This window comes from Pelobates fuscus, chromosome 7, assembly GCF_036172605.1.
Source record: "Pelobates fuscus isolate aPelFus1 chromosome 7, aPelFus1.pri, whole genome shotgun sequence".
Taxonomy (NCBI): Eukaryota; Metazoa; Chordata; class Amphibia; order Anura; family Pelobatidae; genus Pelobates; species Pelobates fuscus.
The window spans coordinates 80,021,231-80,048,736 of NC_086323.1; the positions used below are offsets into that span (position 1 = coordinate 80,021,231).

The window sequence follows — 27,506 nt, forward strand, 5'->3', positions numbered from 1 at the left end:
CAGATTATAAAAAATAAAAATCTAAAGTAAATATACAGTTTTGCGAGGATCTGGCTGATTTTTTTTTCATGCAGGATAGGAGAGTCACAGAAAGAGGTATGGCTAGGGTTGCATAAGTAAAATTGAGCAGTGAGACTGCAGGGGCATGAACTATACACCAAAACAAATGTATTAAGATAAAGCTATTTTGGTACTTCGGGTATCCCTTTCAGGATTAAATGTTACGCTTTGCAGTCATATGTTCTCTAGAGGGAGCTCAATTTAGCCATGCATTTGTTAACCCCTTAAGGACACACGACATGTGGGACATGTCATGATTCCCTTTTATTCCAGAAGTTTGGTCCTTAAGGGGTTAAAGGGCTGTTGTCCTATTTTAGAATTGGAACTTTAAGACAGTGTCACTGTGCCTTAATGAGTTATACATAACCATAGCATAAAAGCTACAGTCTCATAGCTGAAGTGTAAAGTGTGTCAATGTCACATTCGGTCTCAAAAAGGAACATGCAACAAAACACATGGCTATAAATTTGAAATTAAGTGAGCAACTCAGCCCACGACCTTGTAGGCCTTTGGATACCCAGTTTTTATAAACCACAAAACCAAAACTCTAATAAAATATGTCCTAAACAATTTCAAACTGAATAAGTATATTTATCTTTATAAAATGCATTCATTGATGTTAGCCTTCTCCCTGAAATCCTGGTAACCTCTTTCCAACACCATTGATGCACAAGTACATGATACAAACCTCCCCAGAAGACCATGTAATACAGAAATGAGACTTCCCTATTAGCCCTTTTGACAAAACTGATGTAAGTGTCCTGGAATTATGAGTTCAGGGCTAGTGGGCAATGCTACTTATTTTACTCTTCATATGTATTCAACCATATGTTTATTTGTACATATACGCACAAAGATTTCTTTTGTTCCACTATGTAAATATAAAAACGCTGTATGAATTTAAATCTTGGCTAGTGCTGTGCACACTAACCATTTACCAGCACGAAGGGGGTAGACACTATTCATTTGTAAATTAACACCACTTTCAAAAATATTACAAGAGCAAATAGTGGATTGTATGTCAAGACACAAATTGTATAAGTCTACTTCTACACACACTTGCATTATTTTTAATCTCTTATAACTCAATGTGTAGCAGACTGCAGCTTCAAATGGTTCACTCTCATCTGTTCACGAACTGAATTCCTGATGTATAATCATATTGCTAGCCATTTGATATTCTCATTCAATGTGAACTGTCTAATGCAGATTTTAAGATTCCACTTTGCTCTAAAATGTAAGAATGTGCTGCAGTAAAACACATAATTAACGGATATCCTAAGTGTGCTCATTATTATAGACATAAACCCCTTAAAAGCAATAAAATATTTTGTTCCATTTCATAAACACTGTTCACTCCCCTGATAGCTTTGTTGGGGAGAAAAGAATTGGTGAAGGAATGCAACTGAAAGTCATCTCACATAATAGATCAAAATGTAAATTTTTTTTGTTTTTTTAAAAAAATCGTTTACAGTTGGACAATAACACAAATTTCAATTCTGCATTCATATCGGTTTTAGAAAACACAAAAGTCAAATAGCTGTCCTAACAAAAAGTCAGCTAAGCCATGCACTCTGCGTCAGGAGGAAATCACAACCTCACAAGCATTAGAACGAGAGAAGTGGCAAATTTAATGCCCCTTACAAACTGAACCTGCAGGTCTATTGTGCCAAAATGGAATTAAAACATCAGGGAATTTCATGTACAAGCTGTACAGTTCAAGAACACTGAACCAATAAAAATGCAACGACAGGCGCATTGGGGGATTCAGCAAATGCAGGGAAGGTAGCGTTATGTCCAATGCACAAGGGACTCCCAAAAGGCACTTCCCTACATAGTGAACTGAATTAAGATTTTACACAGTCTAAAAATAAAGGGAGGAACAAAAAAAAAAAAAACATTAATAAAAATTAAACAAATTACAGAAGAGTGCTACAGAACAGTTTAGAACTTTGACAAAATAAAACGGGAAGTTGGGTCAAAAAAAAAAAAAAAAGCCCAAAAGAAAAAGGATTCAATGTGATCCACTTAATCAAAATGTCACTGAGTCTCATCTTTGCCTCGATTCTTTTCCTCGAGGTCAGAACTGTGACGTTCATGGTCTTTGCTCTCATGGTCGCGTTTATGCCCTCGTTCCTTGCTCCTACTACGTTTTCGTGGTCTCTCCCTGCTTGAACTACGGTCACGTTTTCTTGATTTCTCCATACTGTCTGTTGGACTTCGGCTTTTGCTGCGCTTATAGGATTTCTCCTTATGTCGGTTTGACCTGTCTTTGCTATGACTTCGCCCACTCGCATTTTTGCTTGGACTTCTACTGCTCTTCTGCTTCTTATCTCTACTTCGGCTTCTACTATGTCTTCGTTCCTTACGAGAATCTTTGTCATCTCTGTGTCTTTTATCATCTCTGTCCCTTTTCTCCTCACTTCTTTTGCGTTCTCTTGACCTCTCTCTTGTTCTATCTGCATCCTTGCCATTACCTTTCCGGTCATAGTCCCGCTTTCTGCTCCTCTCATTTTCTTTCTCTCTCTCTTTTCGGTCTGTTTTACGATCTCTGCTTCGACTCCTTGTTCTAGGTCTTTCCCTGCTTTTGCTTCTTTTACGTTCCACCCCTCGTTCATTGCTTCTTGACCTACGTTTGTCTTTGGATTCTCTTTCCAAACGCTGACGCTCCTTCTCTCTTTCCAATTCTCGGTCAAAGCTTGAAGTTCCATGGTGTTCCCTGTGATGACTCCTGCTTCTGGATCTTCTGGGTGATCTTCTGGGGCTAGCTGATCTTTTTGGAGACCTAAATAAAATAGAAAAGTCTTAATATTTTTGCATTCCAAAGTTAAAAAAACAAAATTTAAAAAAATGAATTTCTACAAATGCAAAACTAATCAAGACTAAAGGAGAAGTGAAACATAACCGGTTATATTCCTTGCAGGTTGTTTGTATAATCAGTGATTCAAGATTAATTGCACATATCGCATTTGACTGGGAAACACCAACGCAAAAAAACAAAAACAAACACAGATTAACCTTTAGGGATTATGAATGACCCTAACGTCACCCACAGGAATTCGTGAAAAGTTGAAACATATGCATAGAAAATGCATGTAGTCATAACAGATTCACTTTAATAGAGGACTGCCCCCATGGACATTGAATACATCTTTTTCATTAAGATAAAATATGCAGTGTAAAAAAAAAAAAAAAAAAAAAATACACAATCAGATTTACTTTTTATAACTACAGCTCTTTGAGTGTTCCATTATAGTAGCCACCTCCGGTCCCATGCTCTATGATTTGCCTTGCATGAGGACACGTCCCCAAGCAGGGCAAACCTCCACGATGCCAACATCCTAGCTACAATGTCAGCATCTGGAAATGGTGATGTGTGCTTATACTCATGTCCAGCACTAGAAGAATTGGTTAGGTCGGGAGTAATCAAATCCATCACATTGCATTTTTAATTGTAATTCTGTTAACTACAAAATTAAACAATTAAAATTGTACTATTACATAATAGTTTTTTGCACTGTATGCATTTGGGTTGATTAATACTACATCAATTTAAAAAAAAAAAAATTTATAGAATACACAAAAGACATTAAAAAAAATCTAAAAGTTCACCTGGACCGTCTTCTCTCAGTGTGTCTATCCACTTCCTCCGACTCCTCTGCACCTTCCTTTTTAATTTTCCTTGGCTTGGTTTTGATCTGCTGATCTATATGCTTCTGGACAGGTACTGGAATTCTTGGAAACAATGTGGAAAACCACTCCAGCTTTGTGAGAAAAGAACGCAACATTTCCCCTATAGTCATTACACAGCCTCCGCCTGCCTTCACATCCAAGTCCTAAAACAAAAATGGGGGTAGAAAAGGAAGCAACATGATAAGTGTGTATTTGATTGGTACAGTTTTTTTTTATTTTTATTTTATGTGGCCTAATAACTATGTTTCTAACTGTGCAGAACAAAACTATAATAGTAATTATAGCCGGCATATCCTATAAGTATAATTTTGCCTGCAATATATCACTCACAGCCAGCCACAAAGAAATTCATACACAACTCCATGAAAAAACAAAGCATAGGCACCCAGAGCACACCATCTCAATGAAATGGTCCCTGTGCCATGTCCCTCTTCTGCAGGAATAGCAATGTTTACATTGCAGGGTTTGAATGCCTCTAGTGGCTGTCACACTGGTAGACACTAGAACTGCTTCTGCAGAGTACAACGTGGCTTTTTCTTAATCAGCTGTTCTCATCGATGCCATCTGATTCTCGCAGCTCATGCGTACTAGTCTTATTCTTATGAGAAAGCACTGGATTGGCTGAGATTATTAATACTGATGATCTCAAGAAAGGTGGAAGGGCCAGCCGCGAAGAGAGCAGCACTGCTTCTTAGAGCAAAAGAAATGGGATGTCAGGGCTGGAGTGCTCCTTTAAAGAGGAACGGTCACATTGACCGTTCTTTGTTCCTATTACAGCTAGGGTATCTAATATAAATTCTATCCACGCACATGTACAGACCATAGGACACAGTTTACCAATTTACATACTTTGTCTTGGCCTACAAAATAAGCAGGAAAACAAACATTTTTTGAAAACTTCTAGCACAACCAATATTTAGCTAGCCATGAATGTGCTGAAAGTGAGGCAGGGACAATTCCTCTAACTAAAGAACCTAAAAAAATAAAAATAAATAATGATGGTGCTTTAAAGTAGATAACCTTTACTGAAGTAGTACCCATATTTCCAAAAAATTATATTGTGGGACAAGTTGCGAGTAATAGACATAATTTAAGTAGTCTTCTACAGAACCCAGTGTATTTTAAATTTCAGATAAAATGTCCACTTCCCCCAGAACTAATGCTTTTAATTCAAGCTCTGACCAGAATTAGAGGCGAATCTTAACGTAAAACTGCTTGCACTCACACACACGTATGTGTTCAGATTAAGTTCGCCCAATACAACTGATGCAGCACAAAGATCTAGAGGAGAAAACAGCAGGTTAGCTTAAGTATGAATGGACACAAAGTCAAAGTTTTTAGCGATGGCTAAATTTGGCACTGCAGATACTTGCAAATTACATTTCCCCATGACGCTCTGCTATTCTAAATATTTTGAGTTTTTGGAACAAAATAGCAAAGGTGATTATGAATGTGCTTTAGCAGGTCTGTAAATGTGAACATGTATTCATGACACCAAGAGACTCCTTGAAAGAAATTAAAGTACTATATGCTCATACACTGCGCGCACACACAGACAAACACAACACAGTCAGTAACCGTAATTTGTAGTCATTTGAACTCCACTACTCAATTAACATAATTTCCTTGTTCTTAAGTTCAGAGAAATAATTCATATACGTAAGGTGTCAATGTGGAAAGTTATTATAGACTAAATGCAAAAAAGCACAAATGAAAAGTAAATTATTACCCTTGATGACATACCTCTTCGTCATCAAGGAAGTCTTCATACCAGTCCCATAGGTCTGTTGGTGGCTGAGTGTATCTGTAATAAATTTGACAATTAGCAATCAATGTTGGCTCATACAGTTTATGTTAACTATTTAGAAACATGTAATACATATACTGTAACATACTGATAATTAGCCTTATCCATTAGCCAGGCACTAAATGTCCCACATCCATGGGCATCAGGCAACTGTCCCCAAGCAGCTAGCAATATTGTGAGGTATGCTATACTCAATTGTTCTATTATTCGTACCCTTTCCCCTTTGCACAGCAGCTCAGCTCACACTGATCTCTTATTGGATGAAAATGCAATCCGAATACATCTAGTAAATAAGCTGATTTGTGAAAACATTGAGTGTAGCTAAAAAGTAAGGGGTAGCTAAAACCAACACAGTTACAGGGTGAAAAGCATAACAATGAGACCCTCCACACTACTTCCAATAAATAAAATAAACACTTCAAAGACCTTTATAAATCAAATATACCACTTAATCTCAATTAAGTGTTCTACGTGCGGGGCCCTACAGTTTCTCTCCCAATTACAAAATAATTAAAAACGGTAGCATTAAATGCATGCATGTTTTCATTGTGGCATATCTACTAAAATGTAAGTAAAATGTAAAAAAAAAAAATAATAATAATTTAATCCCCACTAGAATGTTCTTTTACAGTTCTCTTGAAAGGAGATGCTGAAAAGGATCCACAAATCACAAGGGCATGCAGAGATTCACTCTGCATTACAAGCACAAAGCACATTGCCTAGAGCGAAAATAAACTCCTAGTAAACTGACATTCTACCTGAACAGTAACAAATGCTAATGTTTTTTGAGTGGAAAGGTGACACATGCGCATCATTTAACCCACAAAGCAGACAATCCCAGGTTAAAATTTTTATTTTTTACATTTCTTGGGATTCGAAGCAGCAATAAAAAAAAAAAAAAAAAAAAAAAATAATAATATATATATATATATATATATATATATATATATATATATATATATATATATATATATATATATATATATATATATATATATATATATATATATATATATATATATATATATATATATATATATATATATATATATATATATATATATAAATAAATAAATAAAAACACCACAGTGGAGGTTATCCAATAGTACAAAGTAGTCGTTGGAAATATATTCAATTCTTCAGCATGTTCATAAATATGTCCAAGATAGCAATGACATTTGTCAATAAAATTCCAGTCATATTTGCGGTCAATTGGATGAAGTTTCCAAAAAGTATCCCTGGTTTTGCTTTCCTATACCAATTTTCTAAGTTACATAGGACAATTTAAAGGATGACACTGAATTAAAGAGTTAAGACATTCTAAACACAACTCAACTAAATTTTAGTCTAGTCTACACATCTGCTGACTATTTCACTGGTTGATTTTGACAGAGCAATACACCTGAAAACACTCCTTACCTTATGTACATGAATCCAAGTGCTCTAATGTAAGGGGAATCTGTGTGTGTAATAAGACCCATCACTTGCTTTCTGGTCAACTTTAATGTGAAGAGCTTATACAGAAGGCAAAATGCAGTAGACACAATGCCACCTGTGCCGACCCCACGCACCTAGAAATGCAGACACCAACATGTTATTTGGACATTAGCAGACTTGACAGGACAAAAACTTAAGGGGAAAAAAACCCCCACAAAAGATACAAAGCAATAAATTGGTCACCTGATATATTTTAAAAAAATAAAAATAAAAAAAAAATAAAAATATATGTTTTTCAGAAGCCCCTGATGGCGAATATCTGACATTGCTGTTGTACTAGATTTTCTAGGCGAACAAAAAAAGAAAAAAATGCCATTCTACCTGTGTATGATTTACTGAGAAGATTATAGGCTTAAAAAGTAACTTTTAATAAATAAATCTAAAATAAAAATATATTAAAGAAAAATCAGGAGTGGGTGGAGGCTATACAGTGAGTAAACTCTGACTACTTATACAAGCTGTAAAAGTGTATACATAACACTAATGCTGAAGCAATACTGTTTTGCTACAATATAACATCAATGTATTCCCAAGTAATAGAAGTGATACTATATTATATATAACTAATAGCTGTAACAAGAGGGGAGATAAGACGACTGCTAAACCAGTGCTGTCAATAGTTAAAAGATTAGCAACCCCTTATTTTACACTTTACTGCTTGACAGCAACCTTTATTCATTATCAATACGCTGCTATGATCTAGGCAGCTTTTGTGATATTTAACTGGCTAATCGCCGTCTGTCAGAAATCTGTCTTAGCTGAACCATTATCTTGGTTCTTTCTGAGGTTAAGCACCAAAGAACATTATCAATTATTGTATGTGGAGCTAACCCATGTCGTTAGTTGTACTATCATGTAGGGATTTACTTATCCATAAATCGTTTAACTATTGACAGCACTGGTTTAGCAGTCGTCTTATCTCCCCTCTTGTTACAGCTATTAGTTATATATAATATAGTATCACTTCTATTACTTGGGAATACATTGATGTTATATTGTAGCAAAACAGTATTGCTTCAGCATTAGTGTTATGTATACACTTTTACAGCTTGTATAAGTAGTCAGAGTTTACTCACTGTATAGCCTCCACCCACTCCTGATTTTTCTTTAATATATTTTTATTTTAGATTTATTTATTAAAAGTTACTTTTTAAGCCTATAATCTTCTCAGTAAATCATACACAGGTAGAATGGCATTTTTCTATTTTTTTGTTTATTCTCCATGATATTCACAATTTAGGGGTTACCCCCCTTTTTTGTGCCCTCTACCTTGTGATATCTAAATTTTGGCCCTAGGTTAATTCTTTTCATTTTCTTCGTATAATAGATTTTCTAGGCTGATAAGCTGCCCATCAGAATCCGATCTGTGTGTTTATAGCTCCATCTAATCTAAAATGGCTGGAAATGCTTTTTTTTTTTTTTTTTTTTAAAGACCTCTTTATAACTGGAAGTGAGCCATCTAGACACAAAGGAATGTACTGCAAACTGAAATCTCTTCCTCCCAGCTCCTTACCACCAATGAAGGTTAGCACCAAGGTCATGGCTAATTTGGTATGTTCCAGACAAAATAGGTGTAAATAGCTAGGTTTGTGATACCCTGTATGGATACTCTGGTATGTGATTATGAGAGGCAGGGCATAGTATGATTGTGAATGATCAGGTATGTGTGAGAGTAGGACTAATTATATAGGTGTTGATTGAAGGAACACTCCCGGTACCATAACAACTTGGGCTTAAAGTTAAGTTATGGGGGGAGAAGTATCCAAGTGCTGTCTCACTGTAAGCAGTTTTGCAATGTTTTAACCCCTGATGTTAAAGCTCCAGCAGGCAACACTGCTGCCCCTGACTTCCTTCTTCTCTAGTAGTACAGTATTAGGAAGGCTTAGCCCAGCAGTCTGTGATAATCATATCTCCCACTAACAAATAACACATGCTATTTCTCTAAATTAGAATCAGTGATAATCCTCATATAATGCAGATGCAGAGAGGAAAAGCTGGAAGCCCCACCTTTGTACAATGTTTAATACCTGAAGGTAAAATAGTGCGCAGATACTCCTACCCACATAACTTCAATGAATTTAAAGGATCACTAAAGCCACCCAGACAATGTAATCTCAACAAGTGGTCCTGTAATTTTAACCCTGCAATGTAAAACACTGCAGTTTTGTAGGAACTGCAATGTTTACATTGCAGAGTTAAATACAACGCTAGTGGCTGCCTTGCTGACCACCACTAGAAGAACATCCTGTAGAACAGAATGAAACTAGGCCCTGCAATCAAATGTAATTCATAGCTCCATTGGATTGGAGTAGTGTTTGCCTGTGTATCTCCAATCTAATGCTTCTGTATGTGAAACACTAGATTGGACAAGATTATGAACATGTTAGCAGACATGTTTTTGGCATGCCTAAGAAGGTGGAGTGGGCAACTGCAGTGAAGAAGACGCAGCGCTGGAAACTAGGTAAAAAAAAAAAAAAAAAAAAAAAACCACAACATTTCAAAGTAGCAAAGGGGTTGGGACAACGATCACATCAATAGAAGGAAACCGCACCCCCCAAATATTTGATATTTTTGGGACTATAGGTTCCCTTAAAGTTATGCGAGTATATCTTTAAAAAAAAATTTCTTGCTTTTACATTTTGGCCCTGAATGAAGATTATAGAAAAAATTGATAATCAATAAAGTAATCTTGTTCTCCAGCAGGAATAAATCTGTAGAAAATAAGTATCCCATGTCGGTTAGACTGCTTGACACAGTGCAGTTAATGCTACTTGTGTAAAAGCAGTGCAAAAAAATACAAATCCTACAGCAAATGCTACAAAACAAAAACTTCTAGTGGCGAACCCAGAATTACTTACCTTTACATTTCAACCTTTTTTTATTTTTACCCTCCATCCTTTTCATGACAATGTAAAAAGGTAAGAGTAATTATGTATTGTTTTCTATTCAAATAAGTGTTTTAAAATGTTGCCCGGATAACACAAACAGAAGGTGGGATGGAGAAGAGGCACAGAGAGAGAATGAAAACATTTCCAGCCTCTCTCTGGAGGCAGTTAAAGCACCAAATATGAGAAGTCACGTACTTGTACTTACCCCTCCGCACATCCCTGTCTGCCCAGCAGTTTTCCGGCTGCCTTTTTCCCATGGCTCAACATGTGTTACCTGAAAAATAATAATACAAGATTACATATTCCACTCTGATCAAAGACAGAGTGACAAATACTTTGTTCCTATAAAAAGGAATGTCATTGAGTTTGCATAGAGAGAGTACACAATGCCAATTGCAGAAACCTATTCTTTGGCAAGTTAAAAAAAAAAAGTTACCAGAAGTATTAACATGTTAACTTTGTCTGAACCCAACCTCTCAAAGAGCTTTACCATTTTCATAAAAAATTTTTTTAACTTTTTATGCCTTTTATTTTAATTTGTTCACAATATGCCAAGGTGAGCCAGTCTCAATGACTATATAGTATGTAGTTTGCCATCAAATAAGCCCATATGAACGGTGGAGCCTTTGAGCATACTTGTGCATAAACATTTGTACGTGACATTCTTTAGCATGCAATTTTACTACCTGCACTTATGCACATAGAAATAATAGCATTTTCACAAAGTAATATTTAAATTACATCGTTCTATAAACCACCAGCCACCAGGAATACAAAGTACTCATTTGCATGATCCTCTTCTAGAACATTAGATGCCACAGGCACCTAATGCACATTGTGTTAGGAGATGTAATAAAAAAAAACTTGACCAATAGCAGATTTGAAGGAAAAAAATTATTAACAAACATGTACTTTTAAGTAATAGTGGCATATTGGCTACTGTAGCCTCCATTTTGTAATTCGGACAGATCTATTTCCATGTATAATAGCAATTACACTTTTAGATAGCCACAAATACCAGGTAAATTGAAAGCCTCAAAGCAGCAAGAAATAATTTTTAAGTACAACATGTAAACAGGTTGGAGTGGGGCAATACATGATTAAGAGAGAGAAAAAAAAAAGTCAACTGTAAACCAAGGTTAGCTATATAAAATAGCACCTCAGATTAAAAAAAAAACATAATATGAGCAGCACTGAATTCAATTTCCATACTTACCACATGAAGTTTCACAATTATTTTTATTTTTTAAAGGAAAGATCTATTGCACAGCTCAGAGAAGAAAAAGACAGATCCTGTACCTCCTACGATACGGAGATTACAATGTGTACTTTAGTTACATAATGAGCAAACCTGCCACACAGTATGGTAGACAGGAAAGCGTAATTGCCAAGTACTGTGTTTTCACAGAACAGTAATGTGTTCCAGATAAAAACTAGTCACTGGGAACATAAGCGACTTACAAGCAAGTTAATATTTTGTGCAGTGAATTGTGGTGAAATCAAATTTTATGGAAAAATTGCAAAGATGAAAAAGAGAGACAAAGTGGATGCATTTTTTTTTTTTTACAATGCAGCATTTTATCTTAATGTTAAAGGGACACTATAGTCACCTGAACAACTTTAGTTTAATGAAGCAGTTTTGGTGTATAGAACGTGCCCCTGCAGCCTCACTGCTCAATCCTCTGCCATTTAGGAGTTAAATCCCTTTGTTTATGAACCCTAGTCACACCTCCCTGCATGTGACTTGCACAGCCTTCCATAAACACTTCCTCTAAAGAGAGCCCTATTTAGGCTCTCTTTATTGCAAGTTCTGTTTAATTAAGATTTTCTTATCCCCTGCTATGTTAAAGGACCACTATAGGCACCCAGACCACTTCAGCTTAATTAAGTGGTCTGGGTGCCAGGTCCAGCTAGGGTTAACCCCTTTTTTCTATAAACATAGCAGTTTCAGAGAAACTGCTATGTTTATAATAGGTTTAATCCAGCCTCTAGTGGCTGTCTCATTGACAGCCACAAGAGGCGCTTGCGTGCTGCTTCTCACTGTGAAAATCACAGTGAGAAGACAACAGAGTCCATAGGAAAGAATTGTAAATGCTTTCCTATGAGACTGGCTGAATGCGCGCGCGGCTCTTGCCGCGCATGCGCATTCAGCCGAGGAGGCGGAGAGGAGAGTCCCCCGCCTGGCGCTGGAGAAAGAGGTAAGTTTAACCCCTTCCTCTCCATCCAGCCAGGCGGGAGGGGGACCCTGAGGGTGGGGGCACCCTCAGGGCACTATAGTGCCAGGAAAACGAGTATGTTTTCCTGGCACTATAGTGGTCCTTTAATAGCTTGCTAGACCCTGCAAGAGCCTCCTGTATGTGATTAAAGTTCAATTTAGAGATTGAGATACAATTATTTAAGGTAAATTACATCTGTTTGAAAGTGAAACCAGTTTTTTGTTCATGCAGGCTCTGTCAATCATAGCCAGGGGACGTGTGGCTAGGGCTGCATAAACAGAAACAAAGTGATCTAACTCCTAAATGACTAAGTGAATTGAGCAGTGAAATTGCAGGGGAATGATCTTTACACTAAAACTGCTTTATTTAGCTAAAGTAATTTAGGTGACTATAGTGTTCCTTTTTAACAGTTTGTTTTTCAATTTCCTGCTCAGTGAATAAACCCTTAATTTGCAAGCCAAATAATTTGCAGTTATGTTTCTGTAATAACAGAAGGAACAAATTAAAATGGGTGGGAGGGCGAACAAGAAGAAGTGAATAGAAAGTAGTTGGGAAAAGCCCCACATTGAAGATTTAAGGGACCTGTGACTACGCACCCATCCCACTTTAATGAGCTGAAGTTGGCTGGGTGCTTATATAGTGTCTCCTGGGGGTTTTTTTCTGGCAAAAAATAGTTTACATAATAAAGATGGGGTAAAAGGAATGTGAAATAATGTCAAGATATGCATATTGTGGCAGTGTAAATTGTAAAAATGCCTGCAAATTTTAAGGGAAAAAAAAAACAAAAAAACACTTCACATTTGTACTCCACTAAGCTACATAACTACTAATTTGGCTGGCAGTGTTGATTTGTCTTGGCAAATTTAAAAATTGACTAAGTGACTACTAAAAAAGACTAAACATACCCCACTTTCAATACCTTGACTTGTCTACTTTTTCAAATGGTATGCCATTATGGGGGTAATTCTCATTCCTGGGCTACCACACCGTCTCAAAGGTAACATTACTAATCTGGCAAATTTCAATTTGAAAATGTAACTTTCCAAAACACCATAAAACCTGTTAATGGGGGGTACTGATGTACTCGTTAGACATCGCTGATTACCAATATGTGGCTTTTTTTGCAGTAAAACAGTATTATGACATTTACAGCTAAAATGTGAGGCAAAACTACATTTTTTTTGAAAAAAAAATTTACATTTCAGTTTTTTATTTTATTCATAATAAATTATGTTTCATATATAAATATTTGATATGAAATGAAAACCCTGTTTCTCCTGAACAAAATGATATATAATAAGTGTGGGTGCATTTAATATGAAAGAGGTGAATTACGGTTGAACAGACATATAGCGCAAATTCCAGTTTTTGTTTACATTTTGATCAGAAGGTGTACTATTGACTCCGTCCTGAAGGGGTTAAAGGAGCACTATAGGGTCAGGAACACAAACATGTATTCCTGACCCTAAAGGGTTAAAAAAAATCACGATCTAGCCACCCTAAGCCCCCCCATCCCTTTCCTAAAAATAGTAAAATCTTACTTGTATTTAAGCCTGAAGCTGCTGACTTTATCAGTGTTTCCTTTAGACCTGCCCACTGCCTGCTGACAACAGCAGAAGTGGTAGCCCGGTCCAATCACAATGCTTCTCCATAGGATTGGCTGAGACTGACAAGGAGGCAGATCAGGGGCAGAGCCAGCACAATTCAAACACAGCCCTGGCCAATCAGTATCTCCTCAGAGATTAATTGAATCAATGAATCTCTATGAGGAAAGTTCAGTGTCTGCATGCAGAGGGAGGAGATACTGAATCACAGGATGCATTTTAGGCAGCCATGACCCAAGAAGGATCTCTAACAGCCATCTGATGAGTGGCCAGTGAAGTTATCCCTAGGCTGTAACATAAACACTGCATTTTCTCTGAAAAGATTGTTTACAGCAAAAAGCCTGAAGGTAATGATTCTACTCACCAGAACAAATTCAATAAGCTGTAGTTTTTCTGGTGACTCTAGTGTCCCTTTAAAAATAAACAGACATAGACCCCACACTCTTAACCACTAAAATCAACAAATACCTAGACTCACTCACCCTACCCTCGCTAACGCCTGAAGGAGCCCACCGATTATCAACAGAAATCACATCGGAAGAAATAGCAAAAGCACTCAAAACTCTCAAACCCAACAAATGTCCAGGCCCAGATGGGTTCACAGGCCTCTACTATAAGACCTTTGCGACAACACTTATCCCACATCTAAGCAAACTCTTCAACTCACTTATGCAAGGAGAACCTCTCCCTTCCGACATGCTACAAGTAAACATATGCCTCCTACCAAAACCTGGCAAGTCCCACCTTGACCCCGGACACTTTAGACCAATCTCCCTACTAAATGTCGACGTAAAACTCTTCACAAAAGTAATGGCAGAGAGGCTAAATCCCCTGCTCCCCCTCCTCATCCATCCTGACCAGGTGGGATTTATCCCACACAGACAAGCCAGTGACAACACCCGACGCACCTTCGATCTCATCTGGTACGCAGACCACAGACGCCTCCCAACCCTCCTCCTATCCCTTGACGCAGAAAAAGCCTTCGACAGATTACTCTGGCCCTTCCTCTTTGCAACACTACAGAAATTCGGCTTCCCAATACCCTTCATCGACGCACTAAGATCCCTTTACTCATCACCCACAGCCGCTCTCCTCCTGCATTCTACCACACCCCCCACCTTCCCCATTAAGAACGGCACAAGACAAGGATGCCCACTATCCCCAATACTGTTCGCCCTCTCCCTCGAACCACTCCTCCAGACCCTCAGACACCACCTAGAAATTCAGGGACTTAACATTAGGGGGGAAACGTATAAGATCGCAGCATATGCGGACGATGTTCTCCTCACAATTACGGACCCTCTACAATCCCTCCCACCCTTATCAGACGAATTGGCGAAATACGCAGAAGTCTCGGGCTATAAACTCAATCTCGAGAAAACAGAAGCCCTCCCGATTCAGGTAGACAAACCCACACTCCAATCACGTCACCCATTCACATACCAGCACACAGCCATCAAATACTTGGGCATCACACTCCCAACAGACCTCACACAAACCTACAACCTCAACTATACGCCCCTGATCAAAACCGCCTCACAAGACCTCGAAAAGTGGAACATGGCAATCTCATGGATTGGTAGGATGACATCCATCAAAATGAACCTCCTACCACGGTTCTTATACCTATTTCAAACCCTCCCAATCCCGATTAACACCTCAGACTTCAAAAAATTGCAAACCAAGATAGATAAATTTATATGGGCTGGAAAAAGGGCAAGAATAGCTCGCAGGACATTGTATGTCCCAAACAAACAGAGAGGACTAGGTCTCCCCAACCTCACCCAGTACTTCCAATCAACCCAACTGACACAAACAATCCAAATCCACGCCACCCCAGGCACTAAAAGGTGGGTGGACTTGGAACACAACATATTTGGATCAGACTTCCCCTCCCTACAAATATGGCTCCCAAAAGACGCCAGACCACCGACCCCCCCCACTTCCCCAGCAATACTAACAATTATCAAAACTTGGGACAAAGTCACCGAAAAGCACAAACTTATCTCACGCCCCTCTCCACTAATGCCCATTCTCAGGAACACGAACTTCACACCAGGTATGTCCCCGAGGGACTTCGCCCACTTCGAAGACAATAACCTAACCCGCATCCACCACTTCTATAAAAACCAAAACATCATACCCTTTACAGACCTCCCCCAACAAACTCCCCTCATAACTAGAGACTTGTTCCGCTATCTACAAATCCGTAGCTATGTAGAAACTCCAAACATACGACAAGCGAGCATCACCCCTCTCACACCACTAGAAAGAGCATGCATAAATCACCCACTCCAAAGGGGACAAATATCGACGATATACTCCCTATTAAGTAGAGACACACGGGAAGGCTCTATGCCTTATGTGGCAGCATGGGAAAGAGATCTAGGCCCCACGAGGGAACAAGGCGACTGGGTAGACATCTGGGAAGCCACCGCAACAATATCAATATGTGTCAACCACAAAGAACAAGCTTATAAAACCCTTTTCAGATGGTACCTCACCCCGCTATGCTTAAAACAAATTAAACAAACTAACTCCGACCTCTGCTGGAAAGGATGTGGGAGTAGGGGTACATATCTACACACATGGTGGGAATGCCCTAGGGTAACCACACTATGGCAGCAAATAGCACAAAAAGCAACACAGGCACTTCACACAACCATCCCGATGGACCCATGGCTCTGGCTGTTATCCAGACACCTCAGAGATATCCCTAGAGCACAGAACAAACTCATAGCCAAACACCCCAACAATAACGCAGATAACACGAAAAATAAACGATGCCATGAATATGGATAAACTCACAGCCCTTATACATGACACCACCAAATACTTCAACAAAATTTGGGACCCATGGTTATACGAATTCCCACCTAACTGAAACAACTTAACACAGAGAAACAGACCAGGCGGGTGAGCCCACCCGAGGCGCACAGCCCTGAATACTACAAGATCCCCCTCCCTACCCATAACCCGCAACACATCACCCCTCGTTTCACCCCAGGCCACACACCCCCCCCCCATCTCACTTACACACACCCTACGGGGATCTGACACCCACACCACATCACACCCAACCTACTTCACACAAGTTCACCAGCAGCACACAACCCAAAAGCTCACAACGACTACCCCAACCCGCGACCAAGCATCTGGGGACTACCAGAGACAGACTTACACCCACAACACTCGACACACACCCAGTCGGGCATAGGCCACCAAAACTCACATACAGCCACTGAACCCGACAAGAAAACCCTCACTGAGAGCCCACAAACTCGACCAGTATAGCCCACAGAACACAAGGCTCACTTACCCAGAATAAGGACTAACCATACTGTCCACCCGACTCCACACACCATACCCTCGGCCCACCCCCACTCTCACTCTCTCCCCACAAACCCCTGAATGGGAACAGCACGAACCAAGATTAAGAAAAACCCCGATAATAAGGACGCTAGGGGTACCCTAGAGTTCAATTTCCAATTCATCAATCATACAAACAGACAAGTCACTACTAGACGAACACCAAGAACCTACCCACAACCAGAGCAACGGAGCGGACACGCTCCCCCACAAAAACACAGTGACCAAAAACGATAACAAACGATCAAGCAGACCGCAAATTCACAAGCTATTCAACTAAATGCTTCTTAATGTTAATGTCCACAATGCAACTCTGTATCAAATAACCTTGTTCCCAGACATTCCTTCCTTTCTGTACCCCCACTCTAATACCATAACTGTAACTCAAACTTCAGTCCATAACGAAGAATTTATAATACAAGGAAAAAGATCGAACATCGATGAGAAGATAGCAACGGTATACTGGCAATTGATATATGCTGTAACTAACAACGATTGACTAGCACGTATATTTGTGATGTTTGACAGCCATAACAGTACATATATATTCTGCAAATACTGTACCACAAGCTAACTCCCTGTTTTCTTTTCTGTACCCTCACCCCATAAAACAAAAATCTTTCAAAATAAAGAATTTATAAAAAAAAAAAAAAATAAACAGACATAGAAACATAGAATGTGACGGCAGATAAGAACCATTTGGCCAATCTAGTCTGCCCAATTTTCTAAATACTTTCATTAGTCCCTGGCTTTATCTTATAGTTAGGATAGCCTTATGCCTATCCCATGCATGCTTAAACTCCTTTACTGTGTTAACCTCTACCACTTCAGCTGAAAGGCTATTCCATGCATCCACTACCCTCTCAGTAAAGTAATACTTCACTACAATATACTATTAAAATTAGCAAAATGATGGATATCATACAAGTAACATTACTAAGAGGGTTATACACTAAAGTGAGAATTTAAGGTGAAGTTCAAATCTAAAGGCAGAGCAGCCAAACTGGAAGCAGGTTCCAGTTTGGCTACTTAGACTAAATTACAAATTCACTTTTTGAACTGATCTTGAATTTTCACTTTAATGAATAACACCCCCTTTACAAACCCGCACTGTGTAGACCAACCAATTTGTGTAGTCTGTTACAATGCCGTGGCACTATTCACGGTGTTCTCAAAGGGACATGCATAACAGACAATTGCCTTACTGAAAAGCTTTAGCTTTTAAAGTGAGAAATGCTCTACTCTACAGGATTGGATTTTTTATTTTATCAGCTTCTTTCTTATGCTTGCCAGGCCTACTCTAGGTGGGTTACAATCAGACAATTTTCCTATTTCCAGGAAAGCTGGAAAATTGAATTGGGCATGCCTGACAGATTTACATATGTGCAGTTTAAAGATCTTTTCACCTTGCAACATGCTAACAGCATTAAAAGAGTGTGATTCAGTCAGAGCAGGCATCAGTGTTGGGTTTAAGGTAAGTTTGTAAAGGTTTATTACATACTTCTTAAAATCTTTGCTTTATTTTGGATTTCTATATTTGTTAAAAAAGGATTTGCTGGTTTAAAAATAAATTTAAAAAAACGGTCAAATGATGCATGTACCTTTAAATGCTCAAGGAATGACTGGAATCTGTAATTACTTTGTACTAGAATACATAATATTAGCATTACCACTATTACAGGTTACAGACCATAAATATATTTTCATTTTTCTACAAGAAATATAACCACACATCGTGTTGCTGTATTAGGCAACCTGCATTAGGCATGGTATAGAACCATTCCACCTTGTCTGGACTGTGCTGCCCATGATGATCTGCCAAACTTTGGGTAAAGTGAAGCCATAAGATAAATTGCTATCAGAGGCCAATTTGTAAGGAAGAAACACAAACAAAAAATAGAAAAAAAAAGTGTTGCCCACGTGTATAGCCAGTCCTGGCTGGACTACTATTGGGTTAAAGATACACAGAATCTAGCTTACCAGAAGCTAGAACCCAGTTGCTGTAGAACAAAAATTCCCATTATGCTTTACCGGCAAGTTCTGCTTCATAAATTCTTAAGACGGCTCTGTCACCTCAAACTTACCTTTTTCCTACGGTTTTCTTTTCTCTTTCCCCAATTTGTTATTTTCTGCTCTATTTCTCTTTAAAATAAAGTAGGATGCTACATGGTCTTATGTATTTTTCATATGCTTGACAACCGTGACAAAAGGCCTTTGCCATGTACCACCTACATCCCTTCGTGGCAATGGCAGCCAGGGCCGCAGCACTGTTATTCGCCATTAGAAACCAGTGAGGGGGGGGCGGAAATGGCGGTAGTCTGACCGGAGGATCGTAAGCGATTGTAAGCTCGTTTGAGCAGGGTCCTCTTCAACCCATTGTTCCTGTAAGCTTTCTTGTAATTGTCTTATTTATAGTTAAAACCCCCCCACCTCATAATATTGTAAAGCGCTACGGAATCTTTTGGCACTATATAAATGGCAATAATAATAAAGGCTTATTCCACTTCCTTTCGTCAAGGCAACTTTCCCTCAGTACTCACCTCTATCATTTCCTTCCTTCCATTGCTTTGCCATATTGCCAAGCGCCGTGGACACCCGGGGTTCCATTCCAATCGCTCACGACTTCCCGTACATGCGCGGTCAACAAAAGGGTGGTCAAAGGAAAGCAGTGACCACCTCGCTACCAGCAATTAGTTAGAAGAGGACGGCGCTGGGAATGAGAATTCAGAGGTGGCGCAAGGAGGAGCACAATATGAGACGAAGAGGGTGGGGTGATTTATTAGGAAAAAAAAAAATTATATTAAAGGTTAAATTAGGTGATAACCTGCGAAGGAAGGAAGGAAGATTTAAAAAAAAAAAAAAAAAATTATAATAAATAAAAAGTTATTGTGCCAGAGGCGCTCTAATTAAGGCTGGGATTGTATGTGACCCCTGCTGCCATGGAGCTGCTGAGGAAGGCATGCAGGCTGCCAGCCAGGTTACCTTGAAGTAGATTTCGTCCACCACCTCATGGTAGGTCTTGAGTTCGTACAGCTGCACCTTGAAGTAGGGGGAGGACAGGATGTTGGTCAGGATCATGGGGTTCAGGTTCATGGTCTTTTCGTTGCCCCATAGCGGTAAGACGTTACCGGGTTTCCCGGACGGAGCGCACTTGTTCCCACCGCCTCCAGTCTGAGGGGGCTGCGGGGTCCCAGCCAGGGCCGCCGCACTGTTATTCGCCATTAGAAACCGGGGGGGAAAGATGGCGGCCGTCTGACCGGAGGATCGGAAGTGACGCATTGAGCGGGGAAAGAGGAAGAGAAGCCAAGGGAACACGCCGGTCAAGGCAGCCAATCCGAACGCTCTGCTGTGAGAGCCAATCAACGAGCGTCCAGCCAACGCTCACGCGGGCCAATCGCCTAGCTCGTAGTTACGTTTTGAAAAGTGTTGTTTTCTTTTTGAAAACCGAAGCTTTATTTATAAAATGTGTCGCGTCAATGAACAAAGTGTGGATTGGAGACAGGGATTCTAAGCCTGTGCTCTGTATGCTCACAAAGTACATTTTAGTACCTCATTGGACTTAAAGGAGAACTGCCTCCTTTTAAATTTTTTGTTTGACCCAATAGCTAAATAAAAGTTAGTTTTGTTATATTGTGATGTAATTCCAGTCAAATACAAGTTTAGCAGGCTAAGATTGCCACAAGGCATATGTATGTATATGTGTTTGTAGTACACGTAGCTAAGATACTGTCATCACTGTACTGACCAGGTGCAGGAATGTAAGAACTGGAATTACGCGTCCCTCTCCTTTGTATCAGATGAGCCACGTGGTTAGACCGGATGGATGAGTTTAGACTCTATTCATTAAATAGGTTAAGGGTATGTGTGGGTGTAGTTAATTGTGGGAGGAGCTACAGTGCTATATAAGGAATGTACTCTATGTATTCAGGACTCAGACTTTGCTGTATTTTGGTGACGCTAGTCCCTCTGAGTCCCGATCGGTGATCCAATAAAGAATCTCTTCCTTCCTGAAGAAACCTGTGTCCATCTCTCTGTGCTTGGCTTCCGTCAGTTTCTCCGGTATCATTTGGTGCATTGGCCGGGAAGCTCATCGTTCAACGGTAGCTGAGAGGCAGAGGCGTGAGACGGTCTATCTTTGCCCACGTTCTCTACGGCTGCACCCCTGAACTTCTGCGTGGACCTCCCTTCGTCTCGGCGCCACTGGTCTGTTGTCCAGGAGATCATCGGCCTCTACGTGAGAAGTGCTGGGGTGTCCCCGTCGATGAGTGTGAACTCAGGTTCAGGAACGAGGAGGTAAGATAACTGCTGTTTTAGACGGCAGGACCCGCTAGGGGTATACCGATTGTGCGGTAGGCCCAAAGGGGTTTTTGAATCTGTATCTGCCCCCTCTGTCGGAGGGAAGGAGCGAAGGCGCACCGCTCGATCGAACGCTCTTTAGTCAGACCGTTTGATTTGGTTAGTCAGGCGGGGTCCTGGTGTAAGATAGCCCTAGCCGGACACCGGTGTCTTGTCTAGACTAGCGTTCTAGGGTGTATATTACGTTCGCTAGGTCGGAGGGACCGGGAGACTAAGCGGCGCCTGTGTAAATTCGGTTCGCTAGTTCTCATCCTATCTGGGCTAAGTGGGAAGGCGTGTAAATTTGGAACCCACTAGACTTTTGATAGTACGACTAAGAGGCGCCTGTGTAAATTCGGATCTCTAGCTCGTTGTATAGTGCGACTAAGAGGCGCCTGTGTAAATTCGGTTCTCTAGCTCGCTATGTATATGTGGTGATTGGGCAGTGTGGCTAACCAAAACGGGTGTATATAGTTTTAGGTAGTCCATTCAAGGTACTGGCCAATAGTTTAGTTGGGAATTGTAAATGTGTTAACGATTGTTTAGTAAAGTGTATATCTTGTTAGATAGCGCGAGCTCAGCCGTCTAGCGAGAGTGTTAATAGTGTGTTGCTGTATTATAGTGCACGGTACCATAACCCTGTATATTTACTGACATTATATAATAAGTACTAATCATTGTCGTCCATTGCATGTTTAACACCATAACCACTAATAATTGTATTGTGACCTTAACTTGTGCTTTGACCTATGCTAACCGTACTGTAACCGCTATTTGTAAAAGACGATGTTACTGGGGTGTGTTATAGACGGGTAATTCGTATATAGAGAATTATAGCGTGGGTGACTGTGTAGTTACGCCAAAGGGCATAATATTGATTATATAGTGACTGGTGTAGCAGCTGTGTGTGTACGGGAATTCCCTGAGTGTTTATTGTTATTGTGTACGTTTCACTTGGTAACCGTACCACGTGGTGCTGTTGCCAGAGGAAACGGGTGTGACTGTTGAATAGTACGCGTGTATAGTAATCGTTGTCGACGACGTTCCACTGTTAAATATGGGTGCGTCGCAGTCAACGATTCCGGATCCCTTAGGATGTATGGTTAAGAATTTTAAAAAGGGATTCAAAGTTTGTGATTTTGGGGTTAAGATGTCCCCTGTACGTTTGGTCACTTTGTGCACTAGGGAGTGGCCTACTTTGGTTGCGGCATGGCCGCCACGTGGCAGTTTGGATCCAACTCTGGTACAGCGCTTACACGTGGCTGTATCGGGTAGGCCTGAACTTTACGGCCAGTTTCCTTATATTGACTGTTGGAGACAGGCCGTAAATGACTCGCCAAAATGGCTCCAGACATGCCACGAGGAGCAATGTCGCCTCATGGTAGCTAGGACTTGTTCGTCCACTAGGACTGGTGTTAGGCCCATTTTGGACACGCCCCCTGAGTCCGAGATCCCTTTGCCGCCCCCTTACTTTCCGTTAAGAAGAAGTGACGCAAACGCAGGAAGTCCTGTAACCCTTCCCTCACTACCCCCATCCACTTCCGCTTCCTCCTCCAGTGCAGGATCCACCCCCCCTCGTACTAAATCCCCCCTTCCGGAACCAGATAGACCAACCTCCATTAAAAATGAATATCCTGATTTGGCGCCACTTCAGACTTCCGGTCAAGCTTCATCTAGCTCGGCCCGAAGTGTTCTATTCACTACCTTTTCCCAAAACCAACCTCCCACATCCCCATACCCTATCTCTCCCCGACCGGAACCCATGACTGACGCTTCCCTACGTAGCCCCATCCAAACCCGACAGTTGACTGGTGCCCAACAATTAAAGCACTATCAGATGCCTCTTCGCTTAAATCCCGGGTCAGCTTATATCGATGCCGCAGGTCAAATGGCACACGCTGACCCTGTCTTCGTATATGTCCCTTTCACCACTACCGACCTTTTAAACTGGAAGACCCATAATTCCTCGTATACTGAGAAACCACAAGCCATGACTGATCTGTTCACCTCAATAGTACAGACGCATAATCCGACATGGGCTGATTGCCAGCAGTTACTAATGACTTTATTTAACAATGAGGAAAGGACAAGAATAAATCAAGCAGCCATTAAAGCATTAGAAGATAGAGCCCGTGCTTTGAACCAAGCTAATCCAGCAGCATGGGCCGCAACACATTATCCCAACACTGATCCCGATTGGAACGTAAATGGTGCTGATATGGTTCAACTCAGAGCCTATAGAGACGCTATAATTGCTGGCATGAAAGCCGGAGGAAAGAAAGCCATTAACATGTCGAAGACAGTTGAGGTGATCCAGAAAAGCGATGAAGCGCCCAGTGTCTTTTATGACCGATTATTGGAGGCGTACCGCTTGTACACCCCCTTTAATCCGGAAGACGCAGACAATTCCCGAATGGTTAACTCCGCCTTTGTCAGCCAAGCTTACGGAGATATTAAGCGCAAGCTACAAAAGTTAGAAGGGTTTGCAGGTATGTCAATCTCCCAACTAATGGAGGTAGCTAATAAGGTCTATATGAATAGGGAAACAGAAAGCAAGAAAGAGGAGGAGCGCAAGATGCGTAAAAAGGCTGATATGCTAGCGGTAGCGATCGCAGGCGTAGATAAACGGGGCCCAGATAGAGGCAATAATAGATGGAGTAGGGAGCCTTTGAGTAGGGATCAGTGTGCGTATTGCAAGGAAGAAGGGCATTGGAGGAACGAATGTCCGCAAAGAGAGCAGTACGAGAGGGTCCTACCCAGGGCAGGCTACGGAAACTTTAGAGGCAGAGCGAGAGGTAGAGGAGGCCCCGGAGGGAGTAATGGTTATAGAGGGAGTAATGGGAACAGAGGAAGTGTTAGGGAAGACAGATATATTCCAGCAGCGCAAAGGTCCCGCGATAGAGAAGGTAGGGACTTCGTAGGATTGGCTGACACGGTCATGGAGGACTATTGATACCGACCGGGCTCCATCCCCCTTGGTCGAGCGGAGCCTATGGTCGATGTATCAATAGGGGGGAAAAGGAGTGCGTTCATGATCGACACTGGTGCTGAACATTCAGTGGTGACTAATCTAGTTGCTCCTCCATCTGGAAGGACTATTACTGTGATAGGAGCAACTGGAAGAAGTGCTGAAAGACCGGTTCTTAAAAGTCGACTCTGTACATTGGGAGGCCACGTAGTAAAACACCAATTCCTTTATATGCCTGAATGTCCAGTCCAATTGCTGGGACGTGATATGCTATCCAAATTACAAGCGCAGATTACGTTCCTACCAGATGGAACAACATCTTTAAAGTTTAATGGACCTTCAGGTATTATGACTTTATCCGTACCAAAGGAAGAAGAGTGGCGACTTTATACAGTGTTGACTAGCCAAAACCCTAGGAGTGATGAGACATTGTTTAACATACCAGGAGTTTGGGCAGAGAACAACCCACCAGGACTGGCCCGCAATATTCCACCAATAAAAATTGAACTGAAACATGGGGTTTATCCAGTGAGCCTAAGACAATATCACATTCCGCAGAAGGCTAAGAAGAACATCCAATCCTATCTGGATAAGTTCATACGGTATGGTATCCTAAAATTCTGTACTTCCCCCTGGAACACCCCATTGCTGCCTGTTCAAAAGCCCGGCACAGATGAGTATCGACCTGTGCAGGACTTAAGAGCAGTCAATGATGCGGTTGTTAGCATACATCCAGTTGTACCCAATCCATATAACCTGCTTGCTTTAATTCCGGGCGGGGCTACTTACTTCACAGTCTTAGATCTCAAAGATGCCTTCTTTTGCCTCCGAATTGCCGCAGAAAGTCAATGTATTTTCGCTTTCCAATGGGAGAACGCTGTAACGGGCTCAAAACGCCAAATGACTTGGACAAGACTGCCCCAAGGGTTTAAAAATTCACCTACCCTATTTGGTTCAGCCCTAAGTCAAGATCTATTGGATTTCGAGTCCATCCCAGGAGAGTGTGTATTGTTACAATATGTAGATGACTTGTTGATAGCAGCAGTTACAAAAGAAATCTGTCAGCAAGCAACGCACGATCTACTACACATTCTCTGGAAGGCAGGATACAAGGTGTCTAGAAAGAAGGCTCAGTTGTGTTTGCCAACTGTCAAGTATCTAGGATTCCATATCTCTGAAGGCCAAAGAATTATGGGGCCAGAGAGAAAAGAAGCTGTCTGCCAAATACCAATACCCAAGAATAGAAGACAAGTGCGAGAATTCTTGGGGGCAGCAGGCTTCTGTAGGATATGGATTCCCAGCTATGCGATACTAGCAAAACCTCTGTACGCAGCTATCAAAGGTACAGAGCACGACCCCTTCTTATGGACCCAAGAACAGCAAACGGCATTTGAAGATGTGAAGAAGGCTTTGATGAGTGCCCCAGCATTAGGTCTACCTGATCACACACGACCATTCTACTTATATGTACACGAGCAAAGAAGAATGGCTGTGGGAGTATTGACACAGTACTTGGGATCATGGCAAAGACCTGTTGCCTACATGTCTAAGCAACTGGATGCAGTGGCCAGCGGACTTCCACCTTGTCTAAGAGCCGTAGCTGCAGCCGCCCTGCTAGTAGCTGAAGCCGATAAACTCACTCTGGGTCAAGAACTTTATGTACGAGTCCCACATGCAGTACAGACGTTGTTGGATTACAAAGGAAATCATTGGTTTAGTAATAGCCGTATGACCAAGTATCAAGCAATGTTGTGTGAAAACCCAAGAGTGCATTTAGAGACTGTAAACACCTTAAATCCAGCTACCCTTTTGCCACAACCTACTGAAAGTCAACATGATTGTTTGGAAGTAATGGATGAAGTATTCTCAAGTAGACCAGATCTTCGTGATTTTCCCATCCAGAACCCCGATGTTCAATATTACACCGACGGCAGTAGTTATGTGAAAGAAGGGATCCGCTATGCAGGATATGCAGTAACAACCATAGACAAGGTGATAGAAGCTCGGCCACTGGCGAAAGGAACATCAGCACAAAAGGCAGAATTAATAGCACTAACACGAGCGTTACAATTGGCTGAAGGTTTAAGAGTAAATATCTATACGGACTCTAAGTATGCGTTTTTAACCACTCATGCCCACGGAGCTTTGTATAAAGAAAGAGGACTACTGAATTCAGAAGGCAAAGAAATCAAGTACGCAGCCGAAATCCTACAACTATTGGAAGCAGTGTGGGAGCCGAAAGAAGTCGGTATCATACATTGTCGAGCGCATCTGAGAGGAGATGGTGATGTAACCAAGGGAAATCGGATGGCAGATAGTGCAGCTAAGCGTGCTGCTGAATCAGGAAGACAGGAGTATGTAGGGCATATAGCTGCTCTTATACCAACTCCACTGTCCCAATGGACTCCAGTTTATACAGCTCAAGAAGAGGAGTGGTTAAAGACTGAACCGGGAAAGTATCTGGAGAACAAGTGGTATCAGCTAGAAGATGGAAGAATAGTTATACCAGCATCGCTAGCGGTAGAAATTGTCCAAAATTATCACAACGGGACACATTCTGGGAGAGACAGTACTGAAGAATCTCTCAGGAAACATTTCTACATACCAAGATTGTCCAACTTGACTCAGGCCATTGTACGCAGATGTGTAACGTGTGCTAAGAATAATGCAAGACAAGGACCAGTAAAGCCACCAGGAGTTCAGTTTATGGGGGGACTCCCCATGTCCGATCTACAAATAGACTTTACAGTAATGCCTAAATCGGGTGGACATCGTTACCTGTTGGTAATTGTGTGCACCTATTCAGGCTGGGTAGAAGCATGTCCTACTCGTACAGAGAAAGCAGGAGAAGTTGTGAGATTCCTGCTACGAGAAATAATACCCCGATATGGACTACCCTGTTCTATAGGATCGGACAATGGTCCAGCTTTTGTTCATCAGTGCCTACAACAACTGACTCATATGCTTGGTATAAAGTGGAGGCTTCATACTGCATATAGACCCCAGAGTTCTGGTAAGGTAGAGAGAATGAATAGAACTATAAAGAACCAGTTGGCTAAAATGTGTCAG

General features: G+C 40.9%; 1 protein-coding gene across 1 annotated transcript; it reads right to left on the reverse strand.

Moving 5' to 3' along the window:
- Window positions 1-630: 630 nt before the first annotated feature.
- On the reverse strand, window positions 631-20,433 carry PRPF38B (pre-mRNA processing factor 38B). Its single transcript, XM_063426111.1, has 6 exons — window positions 20,112-20,433; window positions 10,151-10,214; window positions 6,980-7,131; window positions 5,497-5,557; window positions 3,673-3,896; window positions 631-2,845 (listed from the first exon to the last, which is right to left on the reverse strand). Exons 1-6 carry the CDS (start codon window positions 20,411-20,413, stop codon window positions 2,101-2,103), a joined length of 1,548 nt encoding a protein of 515 aa, XP_063282181.1. The 5' UTR covers window positions 20,414-20,433; the 3' UTR covers window positions 631-2,100.
- Between the last annotated feature and the right edge of the window lie 7,073 nt (window positions 20,434-27,506).